The sequence below is a fragment of the Staurois parvus genome, unplaced genomic scaffold (assembly GCF_062004578.1).
Source record: "Staurois parvus isolate SC_StPar_1 unplaced genomic scaffold, SC_StPar_1.0 ptg000498l, whole genome shotgun sequence".
Taxonomy (NCBI): domain Eukaryota; kingdom Metazoa; phylum Chordata; class Amphibia; order Anura; family Ranidae; genus Staurois; species Staurois parvus.
The window spans coordinates 9,121,616-9,144,100 of record NW_028318294.1 but is presented as its reverse complement, the minus strand read 5'-3'; the positions used below and the strand labels follow the sequence as shown (position 1 = coordinate 9,144,100).

The 22,485-nt window shown below is 38.1% G+C and overlaps 1 protein-coding gene across 3 annotated transcripts in view; it reads left to right on the top strand.

The window, feature by feature from the left end:
* CDH8 (cadherin 8) overlaps positions 1-22,485 on the top strand; it is a 632,421-nt gene that overhangs the window by 497,034 nt on the left and 112,902 nt on the right. For all 3 annotated transcript variants that reach the window (XM_089689822.1, XM_089689824.1, XM_089689823.1), the window contains exon 8: positions 6,926-7,062. In XM_089689822.1, the coding sequence (XP_089545948.1) occupies positions 6,926-7,062 (137 nt within the window). The remainder of the gene's footprint in view (positions 1-6,925; positions 7,063-22,485) is intronic.

The window sequence follows — 22,485 nt, the reverse complement described above, 5'->3', positions numbered from 1 at the left end:
GTGCCTTTCTATAATGTAAACAAAGTATAAATAAATATAAGGACAATGGTGATCAAAGAAATAATAGTCCCAATGTAATAAGAGATATCCAAAATGAAAAAACAAGGGTCCAGAATCCTAGAAGAAAATTGACCACATCCAAGGGTGAGCTGAAAATATTCGGAAGCCATCTTTTCTGCTGGTTGGATGGTCTGCTTTTACACGCTAATACCACATTGTACATGTGAGCGCTTTTACCATTTTAAATACATTTTGTAAAAGGTCCTACACTTTGTTGGACTCTCTGTTTCTCTTATATATTTGATGGACGGATGACTGTATACAGTATGAACCTATATACACAGAGGTATTCACGGTTCCAGGTGCTACATACAAGAGCTATTTTGGCAGAGACCTCCATGGGATATTTATACCAAAGCGCTCCATGACCCTTCGTGACTAGAGGGTTAGGGCTATTTGGTAAGTGTTGTCTGGTGAAGGCCTCTCATATCTTCCCAGGATACTATTAGCTCATCCTTGGATGTGGTCAATTTTTTTCAGGGATTTTGGACACTCATTTTTTTCATTTTGGATATCTCTTTTTACATTGGGACTATTATTTCTTATTTGTTTGATCACCCTTGTCCTCATATTTATTTATACACTGTATACATTATAGCACAGCACATTATTTTTTTATTTTGATTTCTATTAAATTATCATGTGCAAGCAAAATAGCATTTTTTTCCCTGCAGGTGATTGAGTATTTTTTGAAAACCTCACCACATTCACCAAGCTTTGGAGCAAAGTGAGACTTTCCTTTCAAAGTGAACACCCTATAAATTTGCCCCAATGAACAAACGCAGTAACTGTTGCTCATCAGCTGTTGGAAGGTGTAAAGAGGCAAATTTCGCCATGTTTGGGGGCCATATATTCTTTTTTCAACTTTTATTTTAAGCTTTGTTCAGTTACAGCACAAAAGTGCAATGATGTGCAGGGACCCATGACTTCGATCAGAAACTAAGAGGCTTGGAAAGCATCTCCAGAAAGAAGGATTCAACTTTTTATGAACTCTGTGCACAATCTAATCTCTATTCTAAAAGCCATCCATGCTTAAAGCAAGCGATAATTAGGGAAAGAACTAGTGTAGATCAATATGAATCTGAACAGGTGTCGATAGCAAAAATCTTTTTAAAGGTTGGGTCTATCCAGGAAGATTTCACACTTTTAAAGTTTTCTTCAAGAATTTCCAGTTCCTTCCTGAGGGGATGACCATCATAAAGTCAATTGATGGCACTACACTCCTACTGTATATTACTCAATAATTTCACATATAGCAATAAGTGGGGAAGCCATCTTTAACTTTACCTTTCATACTGCCTTATTAGAAGTGACGCAGGCTATACTACAAATGAGAAATCTTAGAAATGAAGCCCTGAAAGCTTTAGAATCTTGAGTTATTTTCAACATGTAATTCACCTCTGCCATTGAAGTTGACATTTAGTCTATGTTATTAAATAGCATTCAGCACTTATGACATTTTGGTTAGTATTCAGGTTGTATTACTATGGCAAGGCAGGTGGGCTCTTTCAGGCAAATGCTGTAATGTTTAGATTGGTGTGTTGTACCATAATTCCCCAAAATGTGGAAGTGTTTAGTGAACAAAACAGGTAAACAAGATAGCCTTTCCTATCCAACATGTACAGGTGAAACTCGAAAAATTAGAATATCGTGCAAAAGTTCATTTATTTCAGTAATGCAACTTAAGAGGTGAAACTAATATATGAGATAGACTCATTACATGCAAAGCAAGATAGTTCAAACCGTGATTTGTCATAATTGTGATGATTATGGCTTACAGCTCATGAAAACCTCAAATCCACAATCTCAGAAAATGAGAATATTACATGCAATCAATAAAACATGGATTGTACATAGAACAATATCGGACTTCTGAAAAGTAGAAGCATGCATATGTACTCAGTACTTGGTTTGGGCCCCTTTTGCAGCAATTACTGCCTCAATGCGGCGTGGCATGGAAGCTATCAGCCTGCGGCACTGCTGAGGTGTTATGGAAGACCAGGATGCTTCAATAGCAGCCGTCAGCTCTTCTGCATTGTTCAGTCTCATGTCTCTCATCTTTCTCTTGGTAATGCCCCATAGATTCTCAATGGGGTTCAGGTCAGGCGAGTTTGCTGGCCAATCAAGCACAGTAATCCCACAGTCATTGAACCAGCAGGTTTTGGTGCTTTTGGCAGTGTGGGCAGGTGCCAAATCCTGCTGGAGAATGTAGTTAGCATCTCCATAAAGCTCGTCTGCGGAAGGAAGCATGAAGTGCTCCAAAATCTCCTGGTAGACGACTGCGTTAACCCTGGACTTAATGAAGCACAGTGGACCAACACCAGCAGATGACATGGCTCCCCAAATCAAAACAGACTGTGGAAACTTCACACTGGACTTCAAACATATTGCAGTGTGTGCCTCTCCATTCTTCCTCCATACTCTGGATCCTTGGTTTCCAAATGAGATGCAAAAGTTGCTCTCATCAGAAAAGAGGACTTTGGACCACTGAGCAACAGACCAGGTCTGTGTTTCTTTAGCCCAGGTAAGACGCTTCTGACGTTGTTTATTGTTCAGGAGCGGCTTGACAAGAGGAATACGACATTTGAAGTTCATGTCCAGGATCCGTCTGTGTGTGGTGGCTCTTGATGCACTGATTCCAGCCTCAGTCCACTTCTTGTGAAAGTCCCAAACACTTTTGAATGGCCTTTTCCTGACAATCCTCTCCAGGCTGCGGTCATCCCTGCTGCTTGTGCACCTTTTTCTTCCACACTTTTCCCTTACACATAACGTTCTATTAATGTGCTTTGATACAGCACTTTGGGAACATCCAACTTCTTTTGCAATTACCTTTTGAGGCTTTCCCTCCTTATGAAGGGTGTCAATGATGGTTTTCTGCACAGCTGTCAGGTCAGCAGTCTTTCCCATGATTGTGATTACTACTGAACCAGACTGAGAGACCATTTAAAGGCTCAGGAACCCTTTGCAGATGTTATGGCTTAATTAGCTGATTAGAGTGGAACACTTTGAGCCGAGAATATTGCACCTTTTCACAATATTCTAATTTTCTGAGATTGTGGATTTGGGGTTTTCATGAGCTGTAAGCCATAATCATCACAATTATGAAAAATCACAGCTTGAACTATCTTGCTTTGCATGTAATGAGTCTATCTCATATATTAGTTTCACATTTTAAGTTGCATTAATGAAATAAATGAACTTTTGCACGATATTCTAATTTTTCGAGTTTCACCCATAGAAAGAGTTTAGCAGACACTAAACATATCTGATAAGCACCTCTTAACTCCACGTTTTGCATCTGGGCTGGAAATATACATCTCTTAGCTACTGACAATGTAGAATACTTAACTATATTTCATAAAAATGTGATGTTTTAATTTGGGTGAACATTGATGTATTGAATCATGTTTATTTCACAGCACCTGGATTTCCAGGTCTGCTTACTATTCTCATCATGAAACTACCTCTCCATTGCTACCAGCTAAGATGTGCCCACAGGAACACCTGAGTAACATTAGGAGACAATATTTAATTCAGCAGAACTCCAGGCAAATAACTAAATAAAGATAAAAATCAACACTTGGCCAAGGGTTGAGCATTAAATTATTTATATATGATTAACAACCAGTAAATGAGCTTTAAAATAAGCCATCACATGACCTCTGTAGCTGCAGACACTGTGGAACAATTCATCCTCAAATATCACAGCAGGAGCACCAAAGTTGTTCAAGTCATTCAGCAGTCTTCTAGCTTTTTAATATCTTGTGTATGAGCAGAGCAGGGGCACTTTAAAGACTATGGGGTTGATTTACTAAAACTGGAGAGCACAAAATCTGGTGCAGCTCTGCATAGAAACCAATCAGCCTTTAGGAATTTTGTCAAAGATTAATTGAACAAGCTGAATTTAGCAGCTAATTGACTACCATGCACAGCTGCACCAGATTTTAATCTCTCCAGGCTTGGTAAATCAACTCCTTAACTTCTGTGAACTTAGGATGCATTGCTCCACTGTGCCTGCAGCTATAGAGATTAGTGAAGACTTGTTTTAGGGTTATTCACTGTTTGTTAAGAATTTGTAAATACATTAATGCTCATAGCATGGCATAGTATACTTCAAATACATATATGTCTTCATCCAACATAAATATTTGTAATTCTTTGTAGCTAGTCTTGTGATTTCTACACATCTGCTGTTCTGCATTACCAGGAGGGGGTACTATTTTTCCCTTTTTCAGTTTTGCTGCTTTATCTGTCATCCACCTATTTAACACTCAACATAGGCAGCAGATATTTGTTTTTTCATGTAAAATTTTTCAGAGGAAGCCAGCAAACGAAACATGGAAAATACGACATACATTTATAAATGAAAGTTCATTCATCCAGGCTTCTTCTAAGTTTTTATTTTTATTATTATTTTTATACCTGAAGAACACAAAGCTATTGCATGATTTAGTGGAATTCATTAAAGTATTAGTGCTCACCGTATAACAGGAGTTTCCAGTTCAATGGATTGTGTCTTAGGTAGTTTTCAGCTGGTCCCATTGGTCTGCCTTGTTAAATCTACACCCGAGGCTGTTGGTGCCCTCTCAAGTATCTTAATCAAGGAAAACTAGAGCACTGACCTGGTCCTCAAAGAGGTGTTTGATCTCACTTTGATTGTTGGCTACAGACAAGCGAGAGTGAAGGACATCTGTGAAGACTGCTCAGTTATGACTGGTATCTAGTCACAGATTAGTCTTACTGTGTGGTGTTCTCTACATTTTGCTTTCGCGTTGGATTTTGTGGATTTTTACTGCTTGGGTACTGAAATTATTTGAACTGCGCCTGTAATTTAGCTGTAAATAATAATACAATTTCAGAGTTTGATTTCAGTTATATTGGGGTATATTTCAGGTTTGTTTTCTGAGTTTTCTTTGCATTTGTGGTGTGTGTGTTTGATTGCTTTGTATGATCTTATACTTTAATCATTTTATTTTCCTTTTTCACTGGCTGCCTTTTTCTTTCTATGAAAAAAAAGTAAAATAAAAAGGTGAAAATAGGACCATGTTTTATTGGAGCAATATTAAGTCCAAGAAATGAACTTCAGTAACTACTGTAGAGATGTCCACAACAAAATAAATTAGTTTAATTTCGGATTCATTCGTTAAGTAAATTATTTCATCATATTCGTTATGTTAAAATTATTCATTTTCAGAATTCATTTTTCATATATTCAAATTTATTTTGTATGTTTGTTCTGAATTGTTTTGTAATTTCGGAAGTTATTTCAGAAGATTGGCTATATTAGTTTTACGCGTTCATTCATTATTTTGGGAGATTACGTATGTACTCTGAGTCATACCTGCTAGTCCAACCCACAGAGAGAAATATAACGAAACTGATTGGAGGATATTGATTGGAGTAGCGAAAGTAACTAATGGAACAAAATTAGTTTTGGATTACATTGTTATGTTATTATTCAGAAATTCTGATGGATCTGCCCCCATCCAACTTAAACACAATAAGTAGGACTCATCTTATTTTACTTTTTTACCTTACTGTATTTATTGTAGTATGTTGTAATATGTTTTAATTTCATATGTAGTGCATTTTTTATAATAATGAAAAATGTTAATGCAAAATAAAATTTAAAATTAATTTGAATCCATTTGGATCGTTAGCTATGTTGTTACGTTATTTTGGATGCTTCAAACATTAACAAAAGGCCCAAACTACCATATCAGGTCATTCAAATGAAACAAATGAATACAAATTAATTCATTGTTTCATTATAATATGTTTCGAATTCACTGAAATTCGTTACTGTTGTGATTTTGGATACATCTGAACAGGGGTGGACTGACAACGCATGGGGCCCCCGGGCAATAGGGGATCATGGGGCCCCTGTGTCCTTGCCCAAACTCAAAAAAGCCTATGAAAAAGGTACCAGGGGCATCTCATGGGGCCCCTTACTGACCCCGGGCCCTCGGGCAGTGCCCGAGTTTCCAAATGGTCAGTCCGCCCCTACATCTGAATCTCCGAATAACTAAAATTTAGTCCAAATTTCTATGCATAACTAAACTAATCGCACATGGATTTCAGAAACCCTCTGGATCCATTTAAAGCGCATTGCACTATTAAAAACTACCAAAATCACCTTAATTTTACTTTTTTTCAGTTTTACCAAGCTGACTCTATTGAATTTCACTAAAACCTCCCAATTTATAATAAAATTTCAGGGAAATGAAGAGTCTCAATTTTATTCATCCCTATTTTTATTTTGGTGCCCAGAACTATAGAAGGGGTATCTTGCTACTTATATGCTCAAGAAAAATAAGACATTTTCAAAATATTCTCATAGCTGCAATAGCAGTTTTTGGTGGACTGACCCTTTAACAGAGTTACTTTAAACTAGATGACCTCTGTTAACCCTTTCTTGTGTTTCTTTATTTGGCAGAATTAGTTGGATTCACATCCAAAAGAAAGGAATCCCTGTAGTCGGTAACCTTGCCTTTTGATACAAGCAAACTAAGATGTTGTTCTGCATTATAATATGAATTAATCTAAATCTACAAATAAATCACAGCTTTAAATACAATACCATGGAGACCTGAGTGTAATTTGTTTGCATGGCATGGTGCTGACTTGATATATTATATCACGATAAATGTCGGAGATTGCATATTTATAGCTTGATTAATAGTGGGTTTTAAACATGTCATCAGCTGAACTTGAAGTAAGATCATAATTTTCTTACTGAGTACATCTATTTATCACATTGTGGTTGATTTACTACTGAGTAACATATGGTACTACTGGGTAAATAGATCATGCTATTTTTGAAATATTCATGTTAGTGATGGAGAAAAAAAATTATATGTTACAGGTTTTCCATTGATCGCCATACGGATCTTGATCGACAGTTTAATATCAATGCGGATGATGGCAAAATAACACTGGCCACTGCACTTGATCGAGAGACAAGCATGTGGCATAACATCACAGTGGTAGCTACAGAAACCAGTAAGTACACCAAATGATTATAATATCGTGCCTCTGAACTGGAATTAGTTTGATTGTATATATCCCATACCTATTTATTTAAAAAGTTAAGACCACCCCTGAGGAAGCAAATATTGTACACATAGGAGACTAAACATGTTGTTTCTATTTTGCGCATCGATAAGTCCCCTAAAATGGGGTTTCCTAAACCAAAACCAAATTTAGTAGCGACATTTGCATTAGTCAACTTAAAGGATAAGTTCACCTTTGGGAACATGTTATATGTTCTATCCGTTTTTAGGGTGGAACATGTAACATGTTCCCGATGCTGCAGCTGCTGCCCAATCCCACCCACCACACCCCCACCCCAAGACAGCCGTACCCATATAAGCTGTCACTTTTTAAAAACAGTGTGGCCGTGTGGGGCTCCTCCCTTATGGTCAAGTCATTAATTCACAGAGTTTTGTGAATGAATGAACGACAAGTACCGACATCCTTTGCGGGTTTCGGCTTGTAGTTCTCAATAACTACCATGGCGCTGTGGAGTGCTGTGGTAGTTCATTGATTATTCCTGTCAGTGTATCCGCTTGCCCCTATGAGATGTACAACCAAGCAGATATACTGACAAGTCTGCAGGAGACTTGCATGGCACCAGCAATCTGCTGATCATTGGTGCAATGCTTTACAGGCTCCAGCAACAAAAAAAAAGAAATGCACATTTTTTTTACCTGCAAAAAAAGTGTCTATTTTTTTTTTCAAAAGGTGAACGTATCTTTTAACAATAACTATATAACTAACATGCCTACCTAAGTTTTTTTTTAATGCACGTATGAGGCTTTTTATTATTATATTTTTATTACATTTCCTGCTTATAGTTTCCCCTATAAGCCAACACATTGACACTTAGGGGGAGATTTACTAAAATTGGAAAATGCTAAATCTGGTACAACACTGTATAGAACCCAGGGGCGGACTGACCAATTGGAAACTCGGGCACTGTCCAAGGGCCCAGGGTCAGTAGGGGGCCCCATGAGATGCCCCTGGTACCTTTTTCATAGGCTCTTTTGAGTTTGGGCATGGACACAGGGGCCCCATGATCCCCTATTGCCTGGGGACCCCATGAGTTGTCAGTCCGCCCCTGATAGAACCCAATAGCTCCCAGGTTTTATCGCCAAAGCTTAACTGACCAAGCTGAAGTCACAAGCTGATTGGCTACCATGGTACAGCTGCACTAGATTCTGAGTTCTCCAAATTTAATAAAATTCCTCTAATAAAATCCCCCTAATCAATATTTACTCACAACAGTTTTTTAACAAATATATATTTTTTAACATTTTAATTGACTTATTTATATTTGACTGTATTGCACTTAACTGCTGCTTTCTACTATTTAAGCTGTCTTGTGTGAAGCACAGTGATTGCTCAGTCATCAAGTCTATTGCATAAACAAACCCATGTGATCATTTTGATGGACTGTAATGGTGATCACATGATTGGGAAACAATCAGCATGGCTCTTAATTACCAGTGGGAGACTACATCTCAGTAACAGGGCTATCCTGGAATATTAAAACTGTACTGCTGTCAGCTCCTAGTTCCAGAACAGAACATGGATTGACATTCTCTTAGCTTGGGGCTTTGTGCTGCAGAACAATAAATTGTAGATTGCTTTCACATTAAGGGGTTTTTGCAGATCTCCATGAAAGGTATCTTATTTTTAGAACATCTGCAGAAGACCTTTGGTGTTTGAGGATAAGATCTGAGAAAAAAAACCTCATAGAGGGTTTACAACTTTGAACTTTGTCTTTTAAATACAGCATAAGGAGAAATGGCATTGAAGTAGTAGGCCTTATAGTGGAATAATATAATCTATATGGTAATAGCCTCTACGCTTCCAACCACTCCATCCCCCACAGTTTTACCTATTGTACCACTCACCCCTCCCTCCTAGATTGTAAGCTCCAAGGAGCAGGGCCCTCAACTCCCTCTTGTATTGAACTGTATTGTTGCTGTATTGTCCCCCACTATAATGTAAAGCACTGAGCAAACCGTTGGCGCTATATAAATCCTGTATAATAATAATAATAATGTGCATTAGTAGCATTTTTGTTTCCTATACTATTTGCTGTTGTTTTAAAGTAGCCTGTACTGAGAATTATAATGAGGCTACCATTGCAGATCTCTGCCTGGGTATCTCCGTCTGCCATACATTTTGAAATATTGTTACAGGTACTTGCAGTATATAGCACCACCTATTTACACATATATTGTACATTCACATCAGTCCCTGCCCTCAAGGAGTTTACAGTTTTAGGTCCCTAACTTATATTCATGCATACACATACTAGGGCTTTTTTTTTTTTAGAAAGGAGCCAATTAACCTACCAGCATGCCGTTGGAGCATGGGAGGAAACCAGGGTACCCATAGGAAACCCACACAGGCACAGGGAGAACATGTAAAATATGTGCCATGGTTGGAATTCAAACCGATAACCCTACTGCTGCTAGGCAGAAGTTCTAACCACTTAGCCACTGTGCTGCCTGAGATAGCATAAGCTTGCAGATCATTAAAGTCCCAATATAGTCAACATATCACTAGGTACCCTAGCCACTGGATCCACATAACAGGGAACTGTATCCACAGTAGAAGAGGTCAGCAATGGTAGCCTTCATATTTCGTCTGAACAGATTTCCTTCAATTGATGACCATCATGACTAAATCAATCACTCTTTTAAAAATGAACCTGATTGAATAATAAAAAAGAAATTACTGTTTGTGGACAGTAAATGTTATCTGAGTGGTTGAGGAGAGGACTAGAATCATCTCTCTGGTTGGTTAATATTAAATTACTCAATGCCATTAACGTGTAAAGCCAAACTTTTTTTTTTTGTTTGAGTAGTGAACAATTGTATATTTATTTATTTTTGTTGTCCTAGTTAAAATTTAATTTACCTTCCCGGCTCATTGGGAAGTTAGATAAAATCTCTAAAATTGCCAATAAACAGGAACAAGAGGTCTCATTAAAACATTTCCCTGCACCTTTGGTCTGGTGACAATTATAACATTAGAGATTTCCCATCACTTTCTGTCTTGGTGACTGTAGTCCCCTGGACAAATAATAATAATTTTGCCCAACAAAAACAAGCCACACACCTCCAGGTCAGTCCGTCTCAATACTATCCTCCTTTACCCACAAAAAGGTGCTGTTTTGGATCACAGCTTTGACATTACAGAGGAAAAAAGAGAAAGGTGGATGACCGCACACTGATAAATAGAAATCCAACAGCTTTATGGAAGCGATCCATGAATAAGAACATCACAGTCATACAAAGACAGGAGCAATGTTGATGCATTTCATGCTCACAGGTGCTTAGTCGTAACAAAGCACAACTGATCTTCATGCCCTATAAATAATGCTACCTATTACTCATACGTACAACAGGGATCAATTAGAGGCTAATGCTCACTATAACCAAAAAGTCATAAAAATAAACATACACATAATGATATAAATGCATCTACAAGATTAAAAACAAAAGAAAACAAAACAAAACAACAAAAGCATACAACAAATGCCAGGGTATTATGACACATGTGAGTTATATAACAATGTGAATCCTGAACCATTCATCCCCTGGGAGTGGTATGTATGAAACCATGGGAAATTCAACTGGATGCTGATGAATAGGGTATAGTGAGCCTGTATGCCCATTGGTTGAGGCAATCCCAAACATAAAAAAGGGGAGAAGAAAATAAAAAGGAGATGTGCAAAACCCATAGCTGGAGAGGGGAAGTTGGATGTCACTCATAAAAATGAAAATGGGTGATGTCCCACTCAAAGTTAAGTCCCAAAGGCATATGGGTCTGAAAAAGGTATTTGTGCCTGTGTGGACACAGGCAGCAATAAAATCTGATTTGGGCTCTAGCTCTTCTCCACTGTATGAAAAAAAAAAAAGTTTTCACTATAGACACACTCTTCATTGTTCACTTTATGGGGCCATTTGCTAAGGAACAGCAGAACATAATGTGTGTATTCTCACTTTGTAAAACTAACCAACTTTGCCAAAGCATATGGATGGTTGAGCTAAATTCCTTTTCTGTTGGCATGCTGTCGTTGAAGGTGAAACAAGAAGAGTCAATTAAGCTCCAGATCACGTTCTACCATATGATTTTAATTGGCACCATAAGAAAGCATCCTGCATACATATATGATAATTTAAAAATGTGTGCCAAGCAGTTTGTTTATTCATTTTCCTTTACTTTTCAATTAGAAGGTGTCCAATTAAAACCCTAATTATAGAGGATCATGTAGCTACAAATAGTCTACATTTCATTCTCTAAAGGTGGAAATTTTATTCATCATCATGTCAGATTTGTAGCAAAAAACAACGTTTTGCATTTTTGTGTTTACACTTTTGCATTGTATTTACAGTGTCCTATGCCTTTGCTTTTCATTGAAAATTAAGACAAGATGGTGATTCCTTCAATTCTGTAATTCAACTTTGAAAAAATCAATACAATCCAATTATGTAAAGGACTATTGAAGTCATTAGGAGAGTCACCTCTGGCGATGGTCGGATAAATTAGCCTATGTTTGTATGCGTGCTTATAAGGAACAGCTGCTTTTTCATTGATTTTGTTGTCCATTAAGATCAAAACAATATTTATAACTGGAGTTTGAAATTAAAGTATTAGCAAACCTAAAGCCTCATATATGCCTCAATATGGAAATTAATTTTCAATACATGTAGATCTTCAAATTTGATTAAAATAATACCTGGCGATCCTGCCATGATGGTACTCATTAAGGAGCATCCTGTTAAGGAAAAAATTATTTTCTGCCCTGTCTCCTAGTTGTGCATCTTTGTCATCACTCTACTGCATGTTCTTCTGATGAAGACTACAGTTGGCTGTTTAAGGCCTCATGGGAGAACTTCAGTTGTATTTTCTCACCCAGGAGCCACAGGAGCTGTGTAAGCCAGCCATAGAAATCAATGGATGTAGATGGATATATGCTGGTACTTGTTTAAACATACGTTTTTTGTATGGATGTACGAACCTGGAAGCAGATTGTGTGCATCTAGAGCATTATTTTCTATAATTGCCTGTGTTTGTGAAAGTACCATCATATACAGTACCTGTGTAAAGTGGTTGATTTTTATATGTGGCTGTTAGCAACACTTGTGGCTCCCAGGCAGGGAAATACAGCCAAATATTATGTTGAATTTCCTTAGGTTGGCAGAATTTTGGGCTGTGGTTTGATTTTGTGGATTTTGTTAAATAATTTACTTGTCTATAGGGTTTTTAACTTTCCTCAGAGAGCTAACCAGTTGGTTTATTAATCCTTTGATGGATGAAAGAAAGGTTTCCAGTTTGTGCAAGTTTAAGGAACAACTCAGGACAAAACTTTTTTTTCTCTCATGCAGTGGGGCTGTGCCTGCACTTCATGGGTTAACTGCTCATCAAAGATATACTTACCCAATCTAATGACCCTCTGAGTGCAAGACTGGTCCCCACCAGTCCTGCCTCCCCTCAAGCTAGCAGTCTTGTGAATGGACTGTTCATGACATCATCACACTCATAAACCTGCTCTGGACGTGAGGACAGCAGGATCAGTTCATGGCTGGACATGGGGGAGCGTGGTTTTCCTTGATTGAAGAATCAGGTAAGTATAGCCTTTCAGTGTCCCCCTAGACCAAACTAGCCATTAATCCATGCAGTGGGGCTGTGCTCGTTATTAATATGAATTGAGGCGTCTAACCAATCATTTATCAGATCACCTAACATGGATGTCTTCTAACTTCCTGGTAGTGCCAGTTGATATGTTGATGGGGCTGGACTTAAAGAGGACTTTCATTTGACCTCCTCTCAACCCCTAACAAATTTGCATTTATATTCATTCTCCAGAGCTGACTTCTGTGTAGAGGAGAGATTGCCGACAACAGCTGGAAATGCCTGGGAGATGATGAGCTTACTATGGGGCATCCATTGTCGGTTGCCTCTCCTCTACCCTGAAGTCACCACTGACAGCTGATCTTGGGACCTGACCAGAGTGACTTCAGAATAGGTAAGTATACAGATCTTTTCTTTACAGGGTTAGATAGAACAATCTTAGAATGGGGGTGGGAATAGGTTTAGCCTTTGTTTTGACTAAACCTCCACTTTAAGTCAAACTGGTAATTTATAGGACTGGGGATGATGATGATTTTGACTGCCCAGTAATGCGCACAATGGGGAAATATTGAGCAGTCCATCCTAAAAGATAATAGAACCCCAACTTAGAAATGAATTTCATGAATGGACATTGGAAGTGATGCACCAAGAATATTTCATACTGGTGGAAGTAGTAGTTTAGGCATAGAGCCTTCTGGGTGGGTTCCATTGATGTTTGATTAATTTTATTTCCAAATGGGGTTTGTTGTTACATCCAGTCCAAAGAATTAACACTGCCCTGGTGACCTGACTTTTCTCAACTGAAGTTATGTAATACAGCTTGGTCCTTACCTCGCCCCTAGCATCTAAATGGTTAATGAAGGAGAAACAAAACATTGATGAGTTCATAGCTCTGCTCTCATTTGCAATCAGCATTTTTTTTGGCAGCTCATGTGCAGCACACCTTATTGGCCCCTACTGCTGCCTCTACCTCTTCCAGTTTGATTTTTAGGATACAGGAGATGGTAAATATCTGAAATCAGTTTCAGGTACTTACATGGGTTGTATTGTTTTTTTTAAGTGATTGTAAAAATAGACTTTTTTTTACCTTAATGCATTTTTTGCATTATGAAAAAAAACCTTCTGCATACAGATCCCCTCTTCCCAGCCTCACTTTACATTTATCTGAGCCTGATTTCAATCCAGAGCTGTGCACGAGAACGGAGGTTCTCTCCACTCTCTCCCTCCTCATTGGCTCAGAGGCAGCAGTGGGAATCATGGAGGAGGGAGAGGGGGCAGGGCCAAGCCACACAGTGTACACACATGACCAGGTTGGGAGCATAGCAATGGGGGGCACTCAGTGTGGTAGAGTAACAAGGAGCGCTGGCGGGAGACCCCAGAAGATGAGACTTGGGGATGCTCTGTGCAAAACCATTGCAAAGAACAGGTAAGTAGATGTTTGTTATTTTTAATTATCCTTTGCAATCATTTTAAGCATCATTTAAAGGTTTATGGCTGTCTAGAGTGTGTTTTTAAAGTTACTCAATATTACAATTATTCAGTATGAATTATAATGACCTCAGTTTGTGATATATGTCACAGTATCTCACACACACACACACTGAAATAATCTCTTTCCATCTAAAAGGTTAAAATCGTATCTGTAGCATACAATTTGAAATGCTCATAGTGTTTAAGCGGACAGCTACCAGGGGGGTGCCTGAGGCTAGGTATCTGTACGTAGAGTATTTTAGGATGTTCTACGAAATGGGTAAGGAATATTTTCATCTTTTGTTCTGTATTAAAGGGTTGATATGAGTCATAATTAATTAGTAGGGTCAAAAGTATGCTTCAAAGTTGGACTCAAAAATGAAAGAGCAAAAAAACTTTATCACCGAGTGAGCCTATGTAGAAAAGCTTCAGCGCAGTAGGCTATATAGATGAATCATGATTCATGATTGAGCATGCTTGATTTACAATTCAGTTCACCTTACAGTGTAATGGAGAACATCTTTGCATGTCAATACAACGGTTTCAAAAAAAGGCTGTTTTATTTAGTCGAAGGAGTAGAATGCTTTGAATTTTAATTTCGGTATCATGCACATTTGTACAAGTAACACCGCTTTGAAGAAGTGTGATAGAGATACTTAGAGTATGTAAAGTGGAACTCACATCAGGTTAGGAGAAATGGATAGCAGAAAAATACATTGTCACAATCTAATGGTTCTTATTTTAAAGTTTTATAGAACAAACTTTTCAGATTCACATCATGTCAAGGCATAACTGTAAGGATTACAGAATAAATCTGTTTTGCCTTTATCTTAGGCTGCAAAAATGTGTTGGGACATTTAAAGGACATGTAGTGGATATCCAAGCAAAGGAATTACATGTAAAATAAAATACTACATACGTTACATAACTAAAATGTCTAAATCAGTTAAGTAGGTTAAGATGATTAATAACTAAAAATGTATAGTTTGTTTAAAAAAATGTATAGCATCTACCTATCTGTCTGTCTATCTCTCTCTCTCTCTATCTATATCTATCTCTCTATCTCTCTATCTCTCTATCTATCTATCTATCTATCTATCTATCTTATAATTCATGGAGCTACTTTTAGGGATAAGCTTTGGGTTTGGGTCCACCGCATGTTTGACCCAAATCCAAGCTCTTCACCAACACGTTTGAGTTAAATGACTATTTTGGCCACTTTTCCTACCTGCCTAAACCTCCAACTGCTACAGCCTCATTTAGTAGCCATATTACCACTGCCAGTAAGTGACATCTTCCAGCCACTCACCTGTTTATTTCAAAATGTAATGGGATTCCCCGGCAATATGGCCCCTTTCATATGGGCGTTCCGTTGATGAATGAGAAACGGACATCAATGCTTCGCTATGAAAAAATGGATGTACTATTTGTCAATATCCATTTTTTTGAATGGATCAAAGCCCTATTTTTGTTATGTTAAAAAAACAGATGTAAACAAAAAAATGGTCCATTTTTGCATTAGTTTTTGCATTAGTTTTTGCATTAGTAGTGGATGTAAAAAGCTGACATAGCTGATGTAAATTTTTTTGATTTTTTGTGCTGAAAGCGGTACCATTTTTTTGCATGGAAATATGTAGTTTTTTATTGTAGGCTGTAATTTTTAGGAATAACTCACTGAAATCTGTCCGAACAAGAGTCTAGTAAACATTCTGGATATGATAAAACTTGAAACACGAAATCATAAATTATAATTTAATAAATAATCATAAAAAATAATAATATAATAATAATAAATTTAATTCAATAATATAATCAAACCAAAAATACTGAAATTTGAAATACAGAGGCAAATTCGCACATCGCTGAGCAAAGTCGCAAAATCGTTTTCAGTGTCTGATGACGAATTTCCCCACGAATCATTATCACTCAATTCTGCAAGTGGTTCTGATTTACTATCGCTGTTCTAAAACCGCTTTTGACGTAAAGGGATGCTTTTTGGACGCCATGGACTTTTCTAAGTGTCCAGGCAGAAAGAACAGTCAAAATGCAGGCAGGGCACAGGACAAAGCAGTAGGGACAAAATGTATGTGAAATTCATTGAAACAGCAATGACAGCAAAAATGACATTTTTTAAAAATTTCAAATTTCCTGCCGGTTCCGGCGCCCGTATGTCCCGACGTCACAGGGACCGGAACACGGAAGCCGAATGCCGGCATCGGCTGGAGGAGATGGCCGGGGACGCTGCAGGGGACACATCGCGGGAGCGAAGGACATGGTAAGTGCTGCAGGGACCCCCTGAGCAACGCCACATGGTAAGCCCGAGTGTAGCTCGGGGTTACCGCTCTTGGTATTGAAATTTTACCGCTAAGGAGGTTAAAAACTGATGTAAAAACTGCTCTGTTTTTTTTTTTTTTTGAAAAAACGAGACTGAACTGATGAAAAAAACAAAACACCCATGTGAAAGGACCCTTTGTTGGCATTCAGCCATCTGGAGAGCTGCCAACTGTGATGGAATGTGATAGTAGAGAATCATCATAGCACAAGCTACCATTTTAGTGTTGGTGGGTTGTCACTTATCATGACTGACGATGGATCTATATCACTGGGTGATGTGGTTGACATTAACATTACAGTGTGACACATTGGGGTTGGTTTAAATAAAACTGGAGAGTGTAAAAAATCTGGTGCAGCTGTGCATGGTAGACAATCAGCTTGAGCTTGTTCAGTTAGACCCCTTTCACACTTGAGGACCATTTGTTTCATCAGTACAGTCAGGTTTTTTCAAAGAAAAAACGGATCAGTTTACATCAGTTTTTCATCAGATTTCTATCAGTTTTTAACATCCACTTAACCACATGAGTCCCAGAGCCATTTGTTTATGCCTGAAGATTACCTGAAACCCCCCAAAATTATATATTTTCTGAAAGCAAACACCAAAGTTAATTTTAGGGCACACAAACACAATAATTTACCTAATTTTTTGTTGAAATATATAAAAGTTGCAGTGAGTAAATAGATACCCAACATGTCAAGAATTAAAATTGCATGCACCTGTGAAACAGCAAAAAAATGTCAATACCCTATATTTTCCATACGTGATGCTTTAAAAGCCCCTACAGGTCATCAGTTTTGCATTGACCATGAGCTCTGGTGCTAAAATTATTGATCTTACTCTGGCATGCACAGTGGTATGTAACATGTGTAACACAATTGCCATTTTTGAGTAGGCGCCCCAATGATTGCATTTTTTTATGCATTTTTTATGTATGTGTGTGTGGAGAGGCTCACATTTTCTTTGTTGTGTCTATGTGTCTTTTATTTTTTTTTTAACTTATGATTTTATTGCTATCACATAGGGGATCAATAGTTACCTATGTGACAGCATATATGTGACAGGTCCTCTATGTGGGGGTGGGGGGGACAGTGTGTGCAAGAAGAGGGGCAGGAGATGAGAGGAACAGTGTATACAATGAGGGAGCACTTGCGCTGTCATTGCCAGTTTTAAGTGTAATTGTCGGCTTTTTTCTTCTTTATTTTACAATGCCGAGAAGGAACTGTCATTCTCCCTACTGTTAAAGTAAATGAATGGGTGGGGTCATCCCATGACATCCCAGTGATCCTACCCCTTTGTTTACTTCAGTGGCGGCCGAAATGACAGCTCCTTCAGCACTATAAAGTAAAGGGGAAAAAAGCCAGCAATTACATTTAAAGCAGCAATGACAGCGCCGATGAAGGAGCCTGTCTGTATACACTGCTCCCTCACTGTATACACTTTTCCTCTCCTGCCTTTGTCCAGACCCCCCCACCTGCATTCAGTTTGTTTTTTTTCACATTCTGCTGTCAGTGGGATTCCCACTGACAGCAGAGATAAGTCACTGGTTGTGAGGACGCCAGTGGGTGTGGCTCCTAACAACCTATGTAAAAACGGATGCAAAAACGGACTGTTTGTCCGTTTACATCCATTTTTCGTCTTTTTTTTATGGACCAAAAATAGAGCTTTATTATACGTAAAAAAAAAACATTAATGACATAAACGGATGTAAACGCATGATCATCTGTTTACAAACATTTTTACATGGAGATGCATTGCATGCATCTGAGGACGAAAAATTGACAAACAGTCCGCAAGTGTGAAAGGGACTTTAAGCTTTGGAAACCCCAAAATATACATTTTTGTTAACCAATTCAATACGAGGCAATTTTACACCTTCCTGCCCAGGCCATTTTTCAGGTTTCAGCGCTCTCACATTTTGAATGACAATTGCGCGGTCATACAACATTGTACCCAAACTAAAATTTTATCATTTTCTTCACACAACTAGAGCTTTCTTTTGGTGGTATTTAATCACCGCCGGGGTTTTTATTTTTTTGCTAAATTAACAAAAAAAGGCCAAAAATTTTGAAAAAAAAACACGTTTTTCTTTGTTTCTGTTATGCAAGTTTACAAATAAATAATTGTTCTTCATAAATTTAGGCCAAGATGTATTCTGCTACATGTCTTTGGTGAAAATAACCCAAATTAGGATGTATTTTTTAGTTTGTAGGAAAGTTATAGAGTTCACAAACTATGGTATAGATCTGAATATTGATCAATCCTGAATATTGATCAATCCTGAAGTACTGACAGCCAATCTAATTTCCAAGAATGTCAGAACAGTACAGATATCCCCCAAATGACCCCTTTTTGTAAAGTAGACAGTCCGACGTACTTCATAAGAGGCATGGCAAGTTTTTTGAAGTTGTATTTTTTTTGTCATAATTTTTCGGAAAATGAAAAAATTAAAAAAAATATTTTCACTATTTTTTTTTTTAAATACTGTCACCAGTGCAATACAATATCATCATATAACTGGCATGGCGGTGATCAGGGACACTGACTGGTGACAGTATGAAAAAAAAAAAAATATATATATATATATATATATATTTTTTTTTTTTTATATATATATATTTTTTTATTTACATTTTTTTTAATTTTTTTAAGATTTTTTTTTCATATTTTACTATGACCAAAGTAGTACAATGTTACCATAGTAACATTGTACTACTTTGGGGAAGTGATCAGTATTTTTTTTTTTGTACACAATTTGCTTATAGCAAAGAATTACTTTGCTATAAGCAAGCATTTACCTGAATGAAATCGATTCATTCAGGTTTTTTTTATTTTTTTTTTGTGCTTAGCTGTGATTTGGCCACAGCTAATCACATGACATGTGCATGTGATTAGCTGTGACCATTCACAGCTAGACACTAGTATGCAATGGATGGCATGAATGAAGCCATCCATTGTATACAACTGTCATGTGACCTGCTGTGATTAGTCACAGCAGGTCACATGGTACCGGCAACAGGGGCCGGTACTCAGATCTGTCATCGGCCGTGTCCGAGGTATACGGCCGGTGACAGATCGCGCCACTGCGCGGCTCTGCAACCGTGCGAACTGCGCATGTGCGGGAGGACGCCAAATGGCGTACACCCCGGAAAGGTAATGCATTTTTGCGGCCGCCAAACGGCTATAGGCTGGGCAGGAAATGGTTAAATAATAAAGCTTACCTGCTCTGTGCAATGGTTTTGCACAAAACAGCCCCAAACCTCCTCTTCTAGGGTCCCCCTCCGGCTCTGGCTCCTCCTGCCTTCCGAATGCCCTCAGAGCAAGCCACTTGCTATAGAGGCACTAGTGTGGGCTGGACCCTGAGCCAGGCTGTGTACATCTCTTAACCCACACAGCACAGCTTGGCCCCGCCTTTACTCCCTCTTACAGGCTGTGATTGACATCAGCAGGATCTTAAAGCACCTGCTGCTGCTTCCATGTCCAGTGAAGAGAGAGAAAGAGCAGTGATGTAAATATTTTGGGTGGCTGAGAGGGAGCTGATTACGGAAGTTTTTTTTACCTTAATGCAGAGAATGAATTACCACTTTTTTGTTGGTCTTTAAGCCACAAGAAAATACTCACTGCTCTTTTTTTTTTTGTATTAACAATTTTTATTGATTTTCACATATATATATATAAAAGAACACGTAGCAACTCACTGCTCTTTGATTTTTTTTTTTTTTTTGCATTGGTGCATGTACTCCGACAGGATCCAGCTAGCCATGTTCTTTTTTTTCTCAAAAGGTTGAAAAATGTCTTTGGAAAAGGCCCAAAAAAAGCTTTGGCTCTCACAGATTTCAGTTGGGTTTGGGTGCTATGTTGGGGGTTTGTAGAAGTTTTAGGCAACTGTGCAGCGAACCAAACTTTGCTTTGTTCGCTCATCACTAGTAACTTCACTTTTAACCTCCTTAGCGGTTTTCCCGAGTGTAGCTCGGGGTAAAATTTCTATACCAAAAGCGGTAACCCCGAGCTACACTCGGGCTTACCATGCGGCGTTGCTCGGGGGGTCCCTGCAGCACTTACCTTGTCCTTCACTCCCGCGATGTGTCCCCTGCAGCGTCCCCGGCCATCTCCTCCGGGCGATGCCGGCATCCGGCTTCCGTGTTCCGGTCCCTGTGACGTTGGGACGTACGGGCGCCGCCGGCGGGAAATTTGAAATTTTTTAAAAATGTCATTTTTGCTGTCATTGCTGTTTCAATGCATTTCACATATATTTTGTCCCTAGTGCTTTGTCCTGTGCCCTGCCTGCATTTTGAATGTTCTTTCTGCCTGGAAACTTAGAAAAGTCCATGGCGTCCAAAAAGCGTCCCTTTATGTCAAAAGCGGTTTTAGACCAGCGATAGTAAATCAGAACCACTTGCAGAATTGAGTGATAATGATTCATGGGGGAAATCCGTCATCAGACACTGAAAACAATTTTGCGACTTTGCTCAGCGATGTGTGAATTTGCCTCTGTATTTCAAATTTCAGTGTTTTTGGTTAGATTATATTATTGAATTAAATTTATTATTATATTATTATTTTTTATGATTATTTATTAAATTATACTTTATGATTTCGTGTTTCAAGTTTTATCACATCCGGAATGTTTACTAGACTCTTGTTCGGACAGATTTCAGTGAGTTATTCCTAAAAATTACAGCCTACAATAAAAAACTACATATTTCCATGCAAAAAAATGGTACCGCTTTCAGCACAAAAAATCGGAAAGAATCATACCGCCAAGGAGGTTAAGGTGATATGTAATACAATGACACAATTTAAAAAGAACCTTTATAGGTGTAAAAAACAAAACTAGATGTCTAATAAATACTGTTAACAAAGTTTTTTTTCCATATATTGACTTTCCTAAGGGAATCTGAAAAAAATCTTGGCACAGCAACAGGTTTACTTAAACTCTACCCTTATAGAATCACTGTGCTAACTTTTTTTTTTTTTTGGCCTCCCTGCCTCTTCCCTTGACTGCTGGGAATGGAGAGAGGAAATTTTACGTATGTTCTGAGCCACTCTAGATAAACTTACACAGATATCTACTGGTCTCTTTATGTGACAGCACTGGTTCTTGAACATTCATCAAACACTGTCACATAAAAGGCAGTCACATCTCCTCCGTAGATGGAAGGACTAGAAATTTCTCCTGGCCGCTAAATGAAACATCAGTATACCCATAATTGAACAGGAATGTAAAAGCAGCATGAAGCAGGTTGAAGCAGCTTAGAATGAGGTGAAATGCAGGTACAAAAGAGATGAAGTGTAGGTCAAGTGCACCTGCCAGTGAATTCTAAATGGTCTCGGGAGCATTCCAAACTAATTTTGAATGCAAGAGGAATGCACCTGAAGGCAATATATAATTATGCAATGCTGCGCTGTTGTAAATACAATGGATTAGTGAAATGTGTTCTATACTAGTGAGTAATAAAATATAGTCCACAAATAAATACCAATGAAATGAATCCAAGTAAATGCAAATAAGCACATGGATAAAATACCAAATATCATAAATAAAGCATAAATCATAAACCACACTTCTCTTGTAAGTATACCTCCTACTGTTATTGCATGGGGATCTAAGTCATAATTTAAACAAAAGAGAGAATAATAAAATATTTCAATAGTCTTTCTTTAAATAAGTTAGTTTATTTATAATATAGCACTTCTTTTGTGATTCTGAAAACCAACACTATCTGTAATAGTGCTTTAATGTATATCTCAGTGTGTACCATTTGTGCCACCTCTAACACCTCAGTGCTCAAAGAATCTCACCTCCATGGAGATGTACATAGACCTATTAATGTTGGTAAATCAAGATTCCTCCCTAGGACAACTCCTCCAAAAGGTGTTGCCCACTAGGTGCTCTCCTCTTGTGTTCCCAATGTTCCAGCAATAGACAGGGGCCTTTAAAGTTATTTTGTTATTTTCATTGGCCCTAT